At 40.2% G+C, this 16510-nt stretch overlaps 1 protein-coding gene and 1 long non-coding RNA gene across 2 annotated transcripts in view; one reads left to right on the top strand and one right to left on the bottom strand.

The window, feature by feature from the left end:
• LOC132220163 (uncharacterized) overlaps nt 1–6200 on the bottom strand; it is a 79864-nt gene extending 73664 nt beyond the window's left edge. Inside the window, exon 1 of the long non-coding RNA XR_009449699.1 lies at nt 6079–6200. This is a non-coding gene — a long non-coding RNA (uncharacterized LOC132220163). The remainder of the gene's footprint in view (nt 1–6078) is intronic.
• An 85-nt stretch (nt 6201–6285) lies between these two features.
• EMC2 (ER membrane protein complex subunit 2) overlaps nt 6286–16510 on the top strand; it is a 41656-nt gene continuing 31431 nt past the window's right edge. Inside the window, exons 1-4 of the mRNA XM_059671908.1 lie at nt 6286–6400; nt 10783–10896; nt 11401–11465; nt 12750–12835. Coding sequence (XP_059527891.1) covers nt 6361–6400; nt 10783–10896; nt 11401–11465; nt 12750–12835 — 305 coding nt within the window. The 5' untranslated portion in view covers nt 6286–6360. The remainder of the gene's footprint in view (nt 6401–10782; nt 10897–11400; nt 11466–12749; nt 12836–16510) is intronic.

The raw sequence follows: 16510 nt of genomic DNA, 5'->3' as shown, positions 1-16510 counted from the left end.
ATTATAAAAAATGTATATTTTTGCATGAGCTTACCCATAATGTAATTTGTTTTTGTGTGGATAAATACTTTTTTGAACATTTTTCTAGCAAGAGTTCAGTTATAGTTCTACTAGGGACCTAGTACACGAATTCATGCACCTTGAAAGGAACTGTGGGCTGCAAGGATATAGTGGGCACAGGGGCAGTTCTTGCGCCATTCTCTGTGCCCCTGCCCCCCGTGGTCCCCTCTCTGCTGGCAGCCTTGCTCTCGCTGCTGCCGCTCCCACATGCTGATGGTACTGGCCCGGCTCGCACCTGTTGAGGGCAAGGAGCGATTGGGTCTGGCACTAGCAGTGGGTGTGAGTGGTGGCTGCTGCCCCGATCGCCCCTCAGGAGAAAGGGGGAAATGGAGAAGCCCTCAGGGGCAATCAGGGCCGGCAGCCGCCGCTCACACCCCTGACAGCGCTGAGCGATCTGGACTGGTGCTGGGTGCTGGCAGCAGGTGCAAGTGACAGGTAGGGCCGTGGTGCATGGGATCAAAGAATTTTCAGTAACCACCAGAGGCTCACCCTGATGACAGAGACCTGCACCCTGCCTTGGCCTGGCGCCCCTGCTTACCTGCTCCACCATCCCGCTGCAACCAATGCCCGCTATGTTCCATGCTCTGCCGCCTGCTGCCAATGCCCACCATTTTCCAGCTCGCCCCCTGGTGGTCAGCGCATGTCATAGCGACTGGTTGTTTGGTTGTTTCATGGTTCGGTCTATATATATGTATATATATATATATATATATATATATATATATATATATATAGTAGAAAATATCTATCTATCTACCTATCTATATGGATATATATATATATCTATATATCTATATATATATATATATATATATATATATATATGGATATATATATATTAGAAAATAGAGTCTAGATGGGCTCCATAGATGATTAGGTAACAGTTATAGTACACAGGGACTCCTGATGTTCAGTATCCAAAAGGGATGTTTACAAAAATACATTTCTGCATAAGGATTGTTACATATGCACAGATGGATGTGTATACCAGAACAGAATATGCACTTTGGGAAAATTAAATAAATACTTCTTGAAAAAGTGGACTCAAGTATGGTTATAAATCTCAAAAAGAAACAGTTCTAATTTATTGCCCATGTGGGAGAAATTCTGGGTGTACTCTTTCTGGATGTACTTTCCTCTTCACTGCTACAACTATTGCACAGAGGGGCAATTATCAGTTTGTGAATTCTACTGTGAAAGAACCAAAGTGACCTCACTGGAAATGTTTCCCAGAGGCTCTCCTTTACTTTCTAAAATAATATAATTGGATATGAAATAAATGGCTGGCACATTTAAAAACATATATATGGCAAATGATGGCAAAGTTGGAAAAACTAAAAGTGCTTAAATGCTATGGTTGTGTCAGCAAAGGAGGCATAGGCTCTTGTGTTTTGGTTACATATTAAGTTACATAATGTTTTAAAAATGTAATAAAAAACAATGTTCAAAAGGTTCCTAAAACAATTCCATGCTAATCTGGCTTTTGGTAAAGCAAACTCTAAGAAAAACTTCCTTGCAAATGTGAATGTGTTACAGTGAAAATCTATTGACATGGAAAGAAGACAAAATAAGTTAATATTTTCCCTTAAATACAAAGGGATATGGTTATGATTCACTAATTAGAAACATTAACATGATTTAAAAGCTATGGTAAATTTCATGAGTTGTAGTGAGACCAATTTACTTAGATGGGTAATTGTCAAAGTAAATAGAGATTATAAACTATGCTACATAATGTGGGATACTTTATTTCACTATGACTAACACAGAACAAATCAGATAGTAGGTTCTAAATAAAAGATTTGATAAAGATGCTGACTACTGCAAAATCAACTATGATGGCCAATTAAATATAATGTCCACTTTATTTTATTATTTTTGTTAATCCTCACTGTTTTTTTCCATTGCTTTTCAGAGAGAGTGGAAGGGAAGGAGGGAGGAGGAGAGAGAGGGAGAGGAGGGGAAGAGGGAAAGAGAGAAAAAGAGAGCAACACTGATGTGAGAGAGACACATCAACTGGTTGCCTCCTGTAGGTGCCCTGACCAGGGGCTGGGGAGCAAAAACCATAACCCAGGTATGTGCCCTTGACTGGGAATCAAACCCGCGAGCCCTCAGTGCAAGGGCTGACATCCAATCACTGAGAGACACCGGCAAGAACCAATGTCCATTTTATAAATGTCACAGTTTTATTAAATTAAAGAGGTTGTTTTAGTCTTTCATAGTGTCTGAAAATATAAATTTAATTAAGTAAACGCTGGCCATAACAAAGAAGCACTCTAGAGTGTTTTGTGGGTCAATCTGGCTTGATAAATAATCAAAGCTTATCCCATCTCAAAGAAAATGTAGGCTTATTCAAAGTTGTTCCTTTCTGACCCTGGTTCATTCTAATGTATTATCATTTAACTATTCAAACATGATCATGTAGGGGGAAAAAAGCTTCACCTTAAAAAAAAAGCACATCATAGCCAGGGGTCCTCAAACTTTTTAAACAGGGGGCCAGTTCACTGTCCCTCAGACCGTTGGAGGGCCGGACTATAGTTTAAAAAAAAACTATGAACAAATTCCTATGCACACTGCACATATCTTATTTTGAAGTAAAAAAAACAAAACGGGAACAAATACAATATTTGTATTTGCATGTGGCCCGCGGGCCGTAGTTTGAGGACCCCTGTCATAGACCATAGTCATGTACCCTTTTCATGGTGCTTTAAAGATTATTAAATGAGATAGTATTTCCAATGGTGTCTGAAACTGCAGTCTAATATTTAGCTACTTTGATATTACCTTGATATCTGTCACCATTTTGGGCAGTGTTCAATCAGAGAAACTATATTATATATTTTTTAAATACATGAATGAAAACTCCTTTTCAAGGAATAAGATGGCAAAGGCAAAACTTTGAGAACATCTTGTAAAGGTAGGTTTATAGAAAACATAATGTTTATGTTTTCAGGGTTATGGTTTCATCTATAAAAGATATTTCTTTTTTCTTTACAGTTATAATTACATTAAAAAATTTAAAGAAGACTATAAAAAAGAATAATGTCACTAACATACCAGTTTTTTCATGAGTGTGCCTGAGGAAGGCAGGTTTTATTAGATATTTGAAATGTTACTATATGGAAATAATCACTTTCCCTACTTCAGAAAGTACTATTGGTGACAAATGTTCCCTTAAAAACATTTTTCCTATAAAAACTTCATTTTTCACCCATGATCTAAATAACTCATCTCCTACATGTGAATTTCCTATTTTTGTTACCTATTAGTGGCAAGAACTTGAGAAAAATCATTTCACTTCAGGGTCTCAGATTAGGAAACATATACAGTGTCCATTAGTGATTTTTCAAAATATGAGTCATTACCCCATTAGTGGGGCACAACTAGTATTTTTATAAAAATGGAATTGACTCAATTTAAGTAGAAAATATAGAGGACCAGACATATTGTAAAGCTAGTTTGTAAATTTTTAGCTTTGAATATATGTATATATACTGTATGATGATATAAAATGTATTCCTTACTATGGCTGCAAGCAGAAAACTTTAATATTGTTCCAAAGAATCATAAGTACCTTCTAAGCCAGTGGTTCCCAACCATTTTTTGGCCATGCCCCAACTAAGCATCTCTAAAATCCTGATGCCCCTCCCCACGTGACATATAAATCTTATTATTCAAAAAGTGAACTCCTATTCATGTGGAGAAAGCCTAAAAGGCCATGAACTTGGTTTAAACAAGTTTCCAAAGAACATGGCATCCATGAAAGAGAAAAATAAAAGAACAAAAGGATAGTTGAAGTGCTGAGGAAGAAATCACTAAGGAATTGTTAAAATAATAATAATAATATGAAGTGATATGAAAGAATAGAAAATAAAGTTTCAAAACATATAATGCTGAAATGCATAAACATGTCACAAGGCCCCTAGAACCATAAGAAATGCAAAAAATTCATTGTTAATAACTCATTGCCTCCCTTAAAAATCAAATTGCCTCCCTGTGGGGTGTGCCCATGTTAGGAACCACTGTTCTGAGCCTACAATGAGATTATATTCCAGCTCAAAAATTCTGAAAATGACCTTTTTCAACCTAGTGTCAAATATGATTTATTGCATAATAGACAAGAAGTAGCTAGCTATAAGGGCATTTAAGTGACTAGAAAATATTTACACCCTCAATTAGTTGTAACCATTAATTGATATCCATTGCACATTTTTAAAAGAAATCTTCTAGGCCAGTGGTTCTCAACCTTCCTAATGCTGCGACCTTTAATACAGTTCCTCATGTTGTGGTGACCCCCAATTTCATCGTTACAAATTGAACATAATTAAAGCATAGTGATTAATCACAAAAACAATATGTAATTATATATGTGTTTTCCGATGGTCTTAGGCGACCCCTGTGAAAGGGTTGTTCGGCCTCCAAAGGGGTCGTGACCCACAGGTTGAGAACCGCTGTAGGCCTTTTACCTCCTCAAAAAGTCAAAGAAAATGTTGGGCGTCAACAATTTAGTACAAATATTAATTTGTATGTGTATGCCACATACTATGGTAATAGTTGGGAGAGGTAAAATTCATTGGCTGCTTTTTTTTTTTTTTTTTTAACTCTACTTCCTGAGCTTGTGGGATAGGACTCTTTTTCTTTCTCAATGTTGATTCCCTTTTTTTTCCATGAACTCTTAACTATGGCTGTTATGCAGGAATGTTTAGCCTTCTTTCCTCACTTTACATACTCCCCCCTTTATAATTTCGTGTTCTCATTGCTTCAAATACTAAATATATGCTTATGACTTCCAAATTTTTGGCTTCCACTCCAGACATTTCTCCCTGGCTAGATCCAAAGGTTCCTGATAGCAATTAGCCAGGTGGGAAAGGTAGGGAAGGAGGCTCCCTTGTGAGGTTAAGAGGAGCGAAGTGTAGGGTTTGTGACGGTCTCATTTGTACATCTATTCAGTATTTCACTTATTCGTAAGCACTGACATATTGGCTGCTCTCATGGAGTTTCAAATCTAGAGTGACAGGCAGGCTGATCCGAGGAGTGTTAAGGCTATGGGGTGGCACAAAGACATTGCATGGGGCATAAAGAAGCCCTAGGCCGCAGGTACTGTCAATTTAAGAAACATGCAAACCCCTGAAGAATGTCAAGGAGCTTCTTTGAGCCAAACTGCCGACAACTGCTGGGAAGCAAAATCTCAACAGATGGAGATAAGGCTCTGAGAATGGCCGTTTTGCACCTTACTGTGTACATTACAATCAAAAGAGGAGGCGTATGTGGGTTTCATGAAATCCATTGGTGATCGATTAGGGAGGTGGGGGAAACCTCTGGGCTTGGATGAAAAGTAAAATGACAGACACAGGCTTCTTTTACACAGGATAGTTAACAGCCAATAATTAATAACAACGAGAGGATCTGTGGTTTCCCTTGAGTGGTGCCTATGCTTTGAAGGGTCCAGGGAAAAGGAAAATTACTTTTGATATTGCAACGATATGTTATTGTAGATGCAAAAAGACAACAGATAGGCTCCGTTAAGGTAAAGCCTGACCTTTGTCAGGGAAGCTACCCACCTGGGACAGGAGCACCCACCACAAGCTGCTTAGTTAAATCCGTTCTAACTTCAGACCACCTTTTGAGGTTCCTTCAGGTATGTGAGTTTGCAAGGCCACACGCAGGCCTTCCCTGAGGCAGTCAGGTCAGCATGCGGCCCCTTTTTGTCCACAGTACGTAATAGGCAACAGCCGAATCCCACTTAGGCCCTCAAAGAGACTTAAGGAAAAACTTAGAGAGTATCGGTTTAGCCGAACATTAAAAAATAAATGGAGAGAGATGCCGCTGAGGAAGAAGGAAAGTTGGGGACAAATAAGGGAGTCGGGCAGAACGTGGCGCTGCAGCAGGCCATGAGAACAAGGAACTGATTAGGGAGTAGGAAGAGAACAAACACACCTAGGCGGAGAAAAGCGAAAAGCCGGAAGTGCACACATTTAAAATCCCGCATTCATTAAAACTCCGTGGTAAAACACACACCTCACGCCCATCAAGCTCAGCCGCCAGAGCGTCCTCCACCTCCCAGCGCCGCTCGCCCCGCCCCCTTACCCGGCATGGGCGTCCTCGACGTCCCGGCACCGCCCGCGCGCCGCCCAGCTCGCCCCGCCCCCTGGCCCGACAGGCCCTCCGCAAAGCCGCGCGCACGTGCGCCGCGGATCCCGCCCCCCTGCGCTTTCTTAACCAATGAGAAGTGGTGTCGTAATTCGTCACGTGACCGCGTGTCCCCGCCCCCTCCCCCAGCTGCCTCTAGGCTCTGAGAAGATGGCGAAGGTGTCAGAGCTTTACGATGTCACTTGGGAAGGTAACGGCAGGCGGAGCGGGCGCGGAAAGAGCAGAAGCCCTGGGAACGGGTGCGGGACACCTGGTGCCCTTGGAGAGCTGAGCTCTCTGCTCTCTGAGCCGGCTGAGTGGAGGTGGCGGCCAGGGAGGAGGTGGAGGCTGACCTGTACCGTGGCCCGGCCGCCCACCGGTGTCTGCGGGGTCCCCACCGCTTGTGTTCAGCGAGAGACAAGACCAATTCAGGGGCCCAGGGCAGCTTCTCTTTTGAGGCGGGAGGGACCCGGGGCTCCTGGGCGGCACGGGGAGGGCGGGTAGGTTCCCGCAGCCAAGAAGTACAGGACCTGGAAGGCCCTTGCATTGAGCGCCGTGTAGGAAGGGTTACAACTTGGTGCGGAAAAGGTGTGTGGGAGACCCGTGAACAGATGTCATTCTGCTTGCTGCTTTACGTCTCGTTTTCTCTGCAAAGCTGGAGTTCTGACATCTTCCCTTTTTAATGACTCCTGGTCCCACTCCTCCCCGGAACACGTTTACATACACAGCAGAACGTCCTTCTTACTCCCACAGGAATGTCTTTTCGGAAAGGGAAAAAGGACTGGTACCTTGGGCATGTGCTCACGGGTGCTGGACCTCTTCCCCATCCCGGTTTAATGTTAGGTGACGTGTGTTCTTTAAGTCGGGAAGCAAACTTTGGGCCAGTTCTGTAACAGAGATGTTTTCCCTTGTGGAAAACTTGAGCCGGAAACATGCTTGAGAGAAGAGCCTTGAGTTTCTCTAGCGCAGGAAATACCTGTATTTGAAATTCATATTCCCAGCGTTTAACAGGAGACTTACACAGCTTGTGTGTTCAAGGAATGCCATGTTTCCCTGGTTGAACAATGGCCTGATCACCTGTGTCCTGAAAGTTGTATTCACCCCTGGTGAATAAATCTCTCCGGGATCACAAAGTTGCAAACATGTATGGGGAAAGGTAAAATTCCTGTATACTTGAACCGAATTCAGTGATTATTGGTTTTGTGGCCTCCAGCCCACTGTGAGTCTCAGTGTTGCTACCCGTATCGGAGAATTCCATGATATTAAACAAGAAAAGCGCTTAGTGCTATATCTTGGGTATAAGAAATTAAGCAACATACAGTCCCTACCTTCATGGAGTTCACAGTCGAATGAAGACAAACCTGTCAATATGTAGTTTTTTGGTTTTATTAAATATATTTTATTGATTTTTTACAGAGAGGAAGGGAGAGGGATAGAGAGTTAGAAACATCGATGAGAGAGAAGCATCCATCAGCTGCCTTCTGCACACTCCCTACTGGGGATGTGCCTGCAACCAAGGTACATGCCCTGGACCGGAATCGAACCTGGGACCCTTCAGTCCCCAGGCCAGTGCTCTATCCCCTGAGCCAAACCGGTCAGGCCTGTCAATATGTAGTTTTAAAAGGCTTCTCAGGACATGTTTCTTAGGCTGGATGGTAGATAGGTGGCTGTTATTTTTAATGTTTTTTTTGAAAACGTTGCGAATGTATCATGCTTTTTGTTTTTAGAAAGTGCTGTTTGGAAACTTTGTTCACTATACGTTCCTTAGGTGGTAGTATCATGTATATATTCTTAAGGAATGAGCAGGTATGTACCACCCGACAGGGTGATTTAACTGAGTAACTTGGACTACCCTGTGGGCATTCTAAAATAATAACTATGTCGCAAGTTTGTTGAGGAACAAGAGCGAAAACAGGTGAAAGTGCTTTTAAACTAAGTGTTTAGGAAAAATGATCTGGCTCCCACCTAGGTCTCTAGCTTTGCCTTAAACTATTCTGTCTCTCCGAGCTGACAGTGCTGCCTTTTGTTGAATTCCCGAAATGTGCCATGCGCCTCTTGTATTAGGGCTGGGCGCATGCTGTTCCTTCCACCAGGAGTGTTCTTTCCTCATTGTCCCACTTTTGTCCCCATTATACGTCATCATTTCTCAAAATTTCCCACAACAGCCATATATTTTAAAGAGTTTTCCTTGACTATCCCACAGCTCTTCCCCATCCCTCCAAAATTTTAAAAAGGGAAAGAAAAACAACAAAAACAAAAAAGCAACAAAACCTGCCCCTCCTCCTTTAACTATGTGTTTTTATACTCGTGAAGCACTTGCCCAGTTGTGTTAAGTTGTAAAATTTTCTCTCTCCTAGAATGGAGGGAGGGGCCAGGCCTCTGGTTCTAGTGCCTGATTTATGTGAGGAACTCAGTATTTATTTGCTGACTAAATGAATTGTTAATTAGATTAATAATAAACATTAATAAACTGTTACCAAAACTAAGTAATTTTTCTAGTGTTGGAATAATTTATATATTTCTATGAGGGCTGTCAGTTGAACCTAGGTCCTTAAGAATTCCTTTGAATCGTATCATGAATTAAAGTTGTGGAAATGGTTAGTTCAAAGAGTACTGTAAATCTTGTTATAGGAGAAGTGATCACATGTTTATAAAAGACCTATATAATACATCTAACGTTCTCCTAGTCTCTATTAGGTTCTATTAAAAAAGTAGGATATATGGTTTATTTATTCAGCCAGTTGAAAATTATTGAGGTTTATTAGAGGAGTTATTATTTAGTGATTTGGAGGTGGGACAGAGTTATAAGGAGGGTTCATTGAGGTTAGGGTATTTGGTCAGGATATGGATAGGATACCTTGCACAATGCCTGGCATCTAGTAGGCACTAAATAAATATTTGGTGAAAAAATTTGTAAAATAAAGGCAGTTTAGTTGTTCATAGTGTCTCTTCTTCTCTTTTTTTTCTTTTTCACCGGAGAATATTTTTCCATTGATTTTCTTAGAGAGTGGAAAGGAGGGGAGAGATAGAATCATCCGTGTGAGAGCTTGGTTGCCTCCCTTATGCACCGGTTCAGGGCCAGGGATCAACTAAGCAACTGAGGTATGTGCCCTTGACCAGAATCAAACCTGGGACCTTTCAGTTCCTAGCCGGTCGCCCTATCCACTGAGCCAAACCGGCTAGGGCTACTTACTCTCTTTTTATTCAGTCCTTCAAACAACCACAAATTGGTTTCCATGCTCTATCACTCCAGCAAGGTTTCTGGGGAGACCTAATGCCAGGTTTGTGTGTTTTTGTACGTCTATACTACATTTGTCACTGCAGATTCCCCCCTTCTGAAAAATTCTTTCCGTGGTTTCTTATTAACATTAAGGTTCTCATTTTCTTAGACCTTTCCTTTGCTTTCCTCTACATCTACTTATATTTTAATTTTTGTGTCTCCAATGCTTCTTTCCTTAATCCTCTTCTTAATTTATTATCAATTGTTATATTAGACTGGAGATATATAGGCTCCTTACTGATGTAGGCATAGGTATTAAGTGGTCCATGAATTCCCTGAAATTATATGCAAAATTGAGTGTATGTAAACATGTACTTGTTTTGGGGAAAAAATAATTCAAAGGTCTCATAACTTCAAAGAGATCTAAAAAAGGTTAAATGTCTTCTTTGGGCAATCTCAACCACACCTAGCTTTAACCGATATGCTAAATAGCATGTTAATTAAACATATATTTGAGTACTTTGTACCAGGCACTGTTCTAGTTCTTGAGGACACAGTACTGAACAAGACATTTGAGGTAACAGATCCTATTGAACATTCCATGAGATTTCACTTCCTTTTTTTTTTTTTTCCAGTTGATAGGATATGCTGCATTTCTGATCAAGTGGAGCATTTACAGGGACTTGAGAGTTATTTAAGTTTCAGTTTGCTAACATGGCACCTGGAGAAAAGTGGCTCCATCTTGGGCCTAGAAAGTTATTTCAGTAATAGTTTGGTTACGAATAAGTAGAGTAAGACTGATGAAAATTGAAGACCATTGATAAATGAGATATTTGACAGATGGGAATCAATTTTTCCCTTTTAGTCTCTAGTTCATGGGCAGTCTGCTTCTTAAAGGGCTACTATTTCCTGATTATGAAAATTTTATGTTCTTGAGTCAGTGGATTAACTTCAGGAACACCTTGAATTTTTGAGATTTCTATGTATAATTTTATGCATTTTTTTGGGAAAATAATCCCTTGCTTTTGTCAAATTCTGAACATTTTCTAGAATCTCAAAAATGTTAAGATACATAATTGCTTAAAGGGATAGAGGATCTTTGTAGTGGACTCCTGCCATTCATTACTTTTAAAGGTAGTTGCATTATTTATAATATATTTGTAGTCTTCCAAAGGATCTGTCTTTCTTATTAAATTGGTATTCTGCTTTATGAACTTTGAGATACATGGACTTTTATATTAGTGTGAGTTTATTGTCTTTATCAAAAAGGTTGACTTCATTTTAGTGATTTTGACATTGATCAAATATATATATATATACACACACACACACACACACACACACACACATTATAACAAGTTTTTTGTTTTCAGAAATGCGAGATAAAATGAGAAAATGGAGAGATGAAAACTCAAGAAATAGTGAGCAAATTGTGGAAGTTGGAGAGGAATTAATTAATGAATATGCTTCTAAGCTTGGAGATGATAGTAAGTTTTTTAACTTATTATATTTATGCTTAGCACATGTCTATTTACCATTCTTAGATTTTTAAAAAAATCTTATTTTTTCTAGTGTTTATAGCAATCTATCTGTGATTGTCACTTATTAAAAATTTCTCAGGAAGACTAATACTTTATTTTGGGAAGGCTTTATAATTTCTGTTAGTAGTAAAGCCATCAAATAAGCGTTTTTGTTTTAAAGCTCAGGGCTGCAATCTGGTCTGTTCAAAATGTATTTCATAAAGAATCCTTTAGAACAGTAAAGGTATTAGATAATTGGAAATTGTTTTTTACTTGATAAGATACTTAAATATTTTACATTGCTGAAGCATATAAGGATACCTTCTTTTCTTAATTGCTGATAAAATACACTAAATAATTTTCAGTTATAAGTACTTTTCTCTAAAATACCAAACAGGAAGAATTCATTATCTAGTTTCTGTTGGGAGATTTTATAGTAAATTTAGTTTTTTTCTCTCTCTATGTATCTAGTTTGGATCATATATGAACAGGTGATGATTGCAGCTCTAGACTATGGTCGAGATGACTTGGCATTGGTAGGTATTTAAACTAATTTTATTTTATCTTTAATATGCTTCATGGATTATATGTATAAGACTTAGTATATGGCTTGTATAGAATGCTTTCTACAGCTGGTTTTCAGTGCTACTCTTAAGGGTAGGTAGGCCTAACTGGGTACTTTGAACACAGTATGTTCTTACAGCTTTTTAACATTCCTGAGAAGTAGATATTTAGTATTCCAGTTTTACTGAAGAGGATAAATTAGTTGAAGGTTATCTGCTTACTGGTTGAGTTATGCTATATTATAGAGTATGTAATGAGAAGTAGATAATTTAAAACAAGTTTATCTTTTGGGTTATTGAGTATCTTTCATAGTATATGTTGTTATACTGTTTTGTAATATTGTAAATGTATACCTTGAACTATTAGAAAATCCTAACATTTGCAGAGCATGACTTAAATTACTAATGCTGCTTTTAAAATAGAGAGTGATAATAGCTATATTTTGAGCACGTATCTGCTAGGTACTATGCTAAATGCTTTACATCATGCTTTCTTTACTTTTCACAATTATTTGTTTGTTTGTTTTTTGTTTATCCTTACCTGAGGACATTTTTCCATTGATTTTTAGAGAGAGTGGAGGGGATGAGGAGAGACGGAGAGAGAAACATGGATGTGAGGGAGAGACATTGATTGGTTGTATCCCGCACACACCCTAGCCAGTTTGGCTCAGTGGATAGAGCGTCAACCTGCAGACTGAAGGATCCTGGGTTCGATTCCAGTCAAAGGCACATACCTACGTTGCAGGCTCCTCCCGGCCCCAAATCAGGATGTTTGTACTGACAAGATTATTATAATTTCAACAGAGAAATATTAAGCAAAGTATTAGTAGTAGTTGCCAGGGACTTAAAAGTACTACCAAAGAACTTAATTTTTATCTAAAGAATCTTTATGCATCGTTAGGAAGAAAATTCCAGGAAACTGTGGTGGACATTTAGATGGTGCTTAACACATTATGTAGGCAATTTTTGAGAAGTAATATGGTGGTAGTATTTGAAGTTATTAGTGGACACATGATCTGCTTATTTTCCTACTTATTAGTATGATTAGTGTCTGAGAACTGATGATTTCTATCACTATAATTCAGATTTCTCCTTTTATCCCATTATTCATTAGATAATATCATTTCATTATATTACACTAGTGATATTATTTAAGAAGATACATTGAAGACTTATGTAGGTCATTATTTGTAGTTCATTTGGTGTATGTAATATAATTACTACTTTTCAAGTCTTGTTTACCAATTATTTTTTTAGTTTTGTCTTCAGGAGTTGAGAAGACAGTTCCCTGGCAGTCACAGAGTCAAGCGACTAACTGGCATGAGATTTGAAGCCATGGAAAGGTAACTGAGTCTTGTAAATAGTGTGGTCCCATTTGAAAACAGCAAATATGAGGCCTATCTTTACGTTCTCCTATGCTTAAGGCAGCATCATTGATTGTGCAAGATCTCTTGCTCCTGAGATTCAGAGTTATGTCAGCATAAATCCTGGCCTTTACTCCCAATAAATAGGATTTGACATAAAAGTGTAATCCACTTCCCATCTCTGGGCTAATGAAATAGATTATATTTTGGAATAAGAATTGGCTTCAAATAATCTTGGTTTTAGGATTTATTAGCTGTTTACCTAGCAAATTATTTAACTTTAAGGTTTTTTGGCTTCACTCCTCTGTAAAGCAAGAATATTACCAACTTCTCAGGATTTTTGGGGGACTTACAGATATATGTGTAGGACCCTCATAGGCACTCAAGGTATAGAAGCTATTATTATTAACTAGAGGCCCGGTGCACAAAAATTTGTGCACTCGGGGAGGGAGGGGGGGGGTCCCATCAGCCCGGCCTGTGCCCTCTCCCAGTCTGGGACCCCTCGGGAGATAACGACCTGCTGGCTTAGACCTGCTGCCGGGTGGCAGAGGGCAGGCCCAATCCCTAGGTGCAGCCCCTGGTCGGGCTCAGAGCAGGGCCATTTGGGGAGTTGGGGCACCGCCCCATGTCATGCACAGAGCAGGGAGGATCAGGAGGTTGCGATGCCACCCTCAGTCACGCTCAGGGTAGGGCCGATTGGGGGGTTGGGGCGCTGCCCCCTGTCACTCACAGAGCAGAGCCCATCAGAGGGGTTGGGGCGCCACCACTCCCACACTCAGGGCAGGGCCGATGGGGAGGTTATGGCTCTACCCTGTCACACACAGAGCAGGGCCTGTGTGTGTGTGTGTGGGGGGGGGGGTGGGGCGCCTCACCCTGTCACACACAGAGCAGGGCCGATCAGGGGGTTGGGGCACTGCACCCTGTCACACACAGAGCTGCAGAGCGATCAGGGGGTTGGGGAGCTCCCCCCTATCAGGCACAGAGCAGGGCTGATCAGGGGGTTGGGGCGCCTTCCCCTGTCCTGAACAGAGCAGGGTGGATAGGGAGGTTGTGGCCCCGCCCCCTGTCGCACACAGAGCCGCAGGGCGATCAGGGGGTTCAGGGGGTTTGGGCACTGCCCCCTGTCACACTGATGCCGGTGCCGGGAGGCCTCGCGGCTCCGCTGATCCCCGTGCACTGGGTGTGTGTGTGTGGGGGAGTGTCCCTCAGCCCAGCCTGCCCCCTCTCACATACTGGGAGCCCTCAGGCGTTGACCCCCATCACCCTCCAATCGCAGGATCGGCCCCTTACCCAGGCCTGATGCCTCTGGCCTAGGCGTTCGGCCCGGGCAGCGGGAACCCGCAGCTGCAGCGGCCCCACGACGTGGGCTTCGCTTTAGGCCCAGGCAAGGGACCCCTAGTTCCTGGGACTGCCAGCTTCGACCGTGCCCAGCTCCCATCGCTGGCTCCACCCCTACTTCCTGCTATCACTGGCCAGGGTGGAAAAGGCACCTGATTCTCCGATCATGGCTCCCCCCTGGGTTTCCGATCACTGTCAGTGGCAGGGGGCTTCTTCCTGCTTTCCCTTTCGCCTCCCTGCATTGTGCCTACATATGCAAATTAACCGCCATCTTGTTGGCAGTTAACTGCCATCTCAGCTGGCAGTTAATTTGCATATAGCCCTGATTAGCCAATGAAAAGGGTAGCTCGTACGCCAATTACCATTTTTCTCTTTTATTAGTGTTGATAATTTTTTTATTGAGATATGATTGACATATACCTTTGTATTAGTTTCAGGTATACAACATAATGATGTGATATATATGTATAATGAAACGATTATAGTAAGTAGTTATCCATCACCACCCATAGTCATAAGAACTTTTAAGATTTGCTCTCTTAGTAACTTTCAATTATAATACAGTCTTGTTAACTATAGTAACCATGCTGTTAATTATTTATAACTGGAAGCTTGATCCTCTTCACCCATTTCACACACTCCCACCCCTAGCCCCACCCCCACTTCTGCAACCACCAAAGTGCTTTCTTGATCTGTAAATTCAGGTTCTTTTTGATTCTACATGCAAGTGAGATCATATAGTACTTGTCTTTCTGTCTGACTTACTACACTTAGCATAATGTCCTCAAGGTCCATCCAGGTTGTCATAAATGGCAGAATTTCCTTCATTTTTATGAGTAAATAATATTACATTGTATACATGTCACGATCTCATTCATCTGTTGATGGACACCTAGGTTGAGCCATGTCTTGGCTATTGTAAACAATGCTTTCATGAACATGGGGATGCATATATCTTTTAAGAGAGTGCATTTGTTTCCTTCACATAAATACCCACAAGTGGAACTATTGGATTAAATGGTAATTTTATTTTTAATTTTTTTAAGGAATCTCCATACTGTTTTCCATAGTTGTTGTTCCAAATTACATTCCCACAAACAGTGCACAAGGGTTCTCTTTTCTCCATATTCTTGTCAACACTTATGTCCTGTTTTCCTGCTACAGTAAGCTGTGATTATCTGTGTTTACATGTCTTAATTTTGGGGGCAGTGGTTTGACCTGTGACTTTAATTCTCTGATGGATCTAGAGAGTTATTGGTTTGTCCAATTTAGCTTTTTTTCTTGTGTGGATGGGAGTGACAACTTCCATGATATTTTTACATGCTGTTCCAGGAACCAGAAATATTGAACATCTTTTCATAAAATTATTGACCATTTCTATATCTTCTTTGTTTTTAAATTGGGTTATTTGTCTTTTTATTATTTAGTTGTAAAAGTTGTTTATATATAGTCTAGATACAAGGTACTTATCAGATATATGATTTGCAAAAATAGTCTCACACTCTTTTCATTTGCTTAGTGTAGCAGTTTCAACCTTTTTCATCTCAAGGCACACATAAACTAATTATTAGAATTTTGCAGCACGCCAAAATATATATTTTTTGTTGATCTGACAAAAAAAGGTATAATTTTGATTCATTCACACAGATGGCTATTGTTATATTGGCTGTTGTCATTTTTTTATTTGACAATCTAAGGAAAAAGAAGTCATTGTTTCTGACTTAATAGTCAGGTACTGCATGTTTGAAAATTTTCTGTGGGCCACAGCACACTGGTTGAAAATCACTGGCTTAGTGGTATCCTTTGATTACCAAATTTTTTGATCTTTTATTAAGTCCGGTTTATTTTTTTTTCTTTCTTTTACTTTGGGTGTCATGTCTAGAAACCATTGTCTTATCCAAGGTCATAAAGTTTATGCCTATCTTTTAAGAGTTTTATAGTATTAGTTTTTACATTTGGGTCTTTAACTCATTTTGATTTAATATTTTTTATGGTTCGAAGTATTTGTCCATCTTCATTTTTCTGCATATGAATATTCAGGTGTCCCAGCGCCATTTGCTGAAAAGACTATGTTTTCCTTATTTGTCTTGGCACCCTTGTTAAAAACAACTAAATATAAATGTGAGGGTTGAATTCTGGGCTTATCATATATTGCACCATATTGATTCTACACTCTATTGATATTGTGGCTTTGTATTAAGTTCTGAAATTGGGCATTGGGAATTCTTTAGCTTTGTGTGTTTTTTTCTCCAAGATTATTTTGACTATTTTGAATCCTTTGAATTTATGCATGTATTTTAAGATCAGCTTATTTTC

Source organism: Myotis daubentonii, chromosome 17, assembly GCF_963259705.1.
Source record: "Myotis daubentonii chromosome 17, mMyoDau2.1, whole genome shotgun sequence".
Classification (NCBI taxonomy): domain Eukaryota; kingdom Metazoa; phylum Chordata; class Mammalia; order Chiroptera; family Vespertilionidae; genus Myotis; species Myotis daubentonii.
This window is presented reverse-complemented; position numbering and strand designations above follow the sequence as displayed.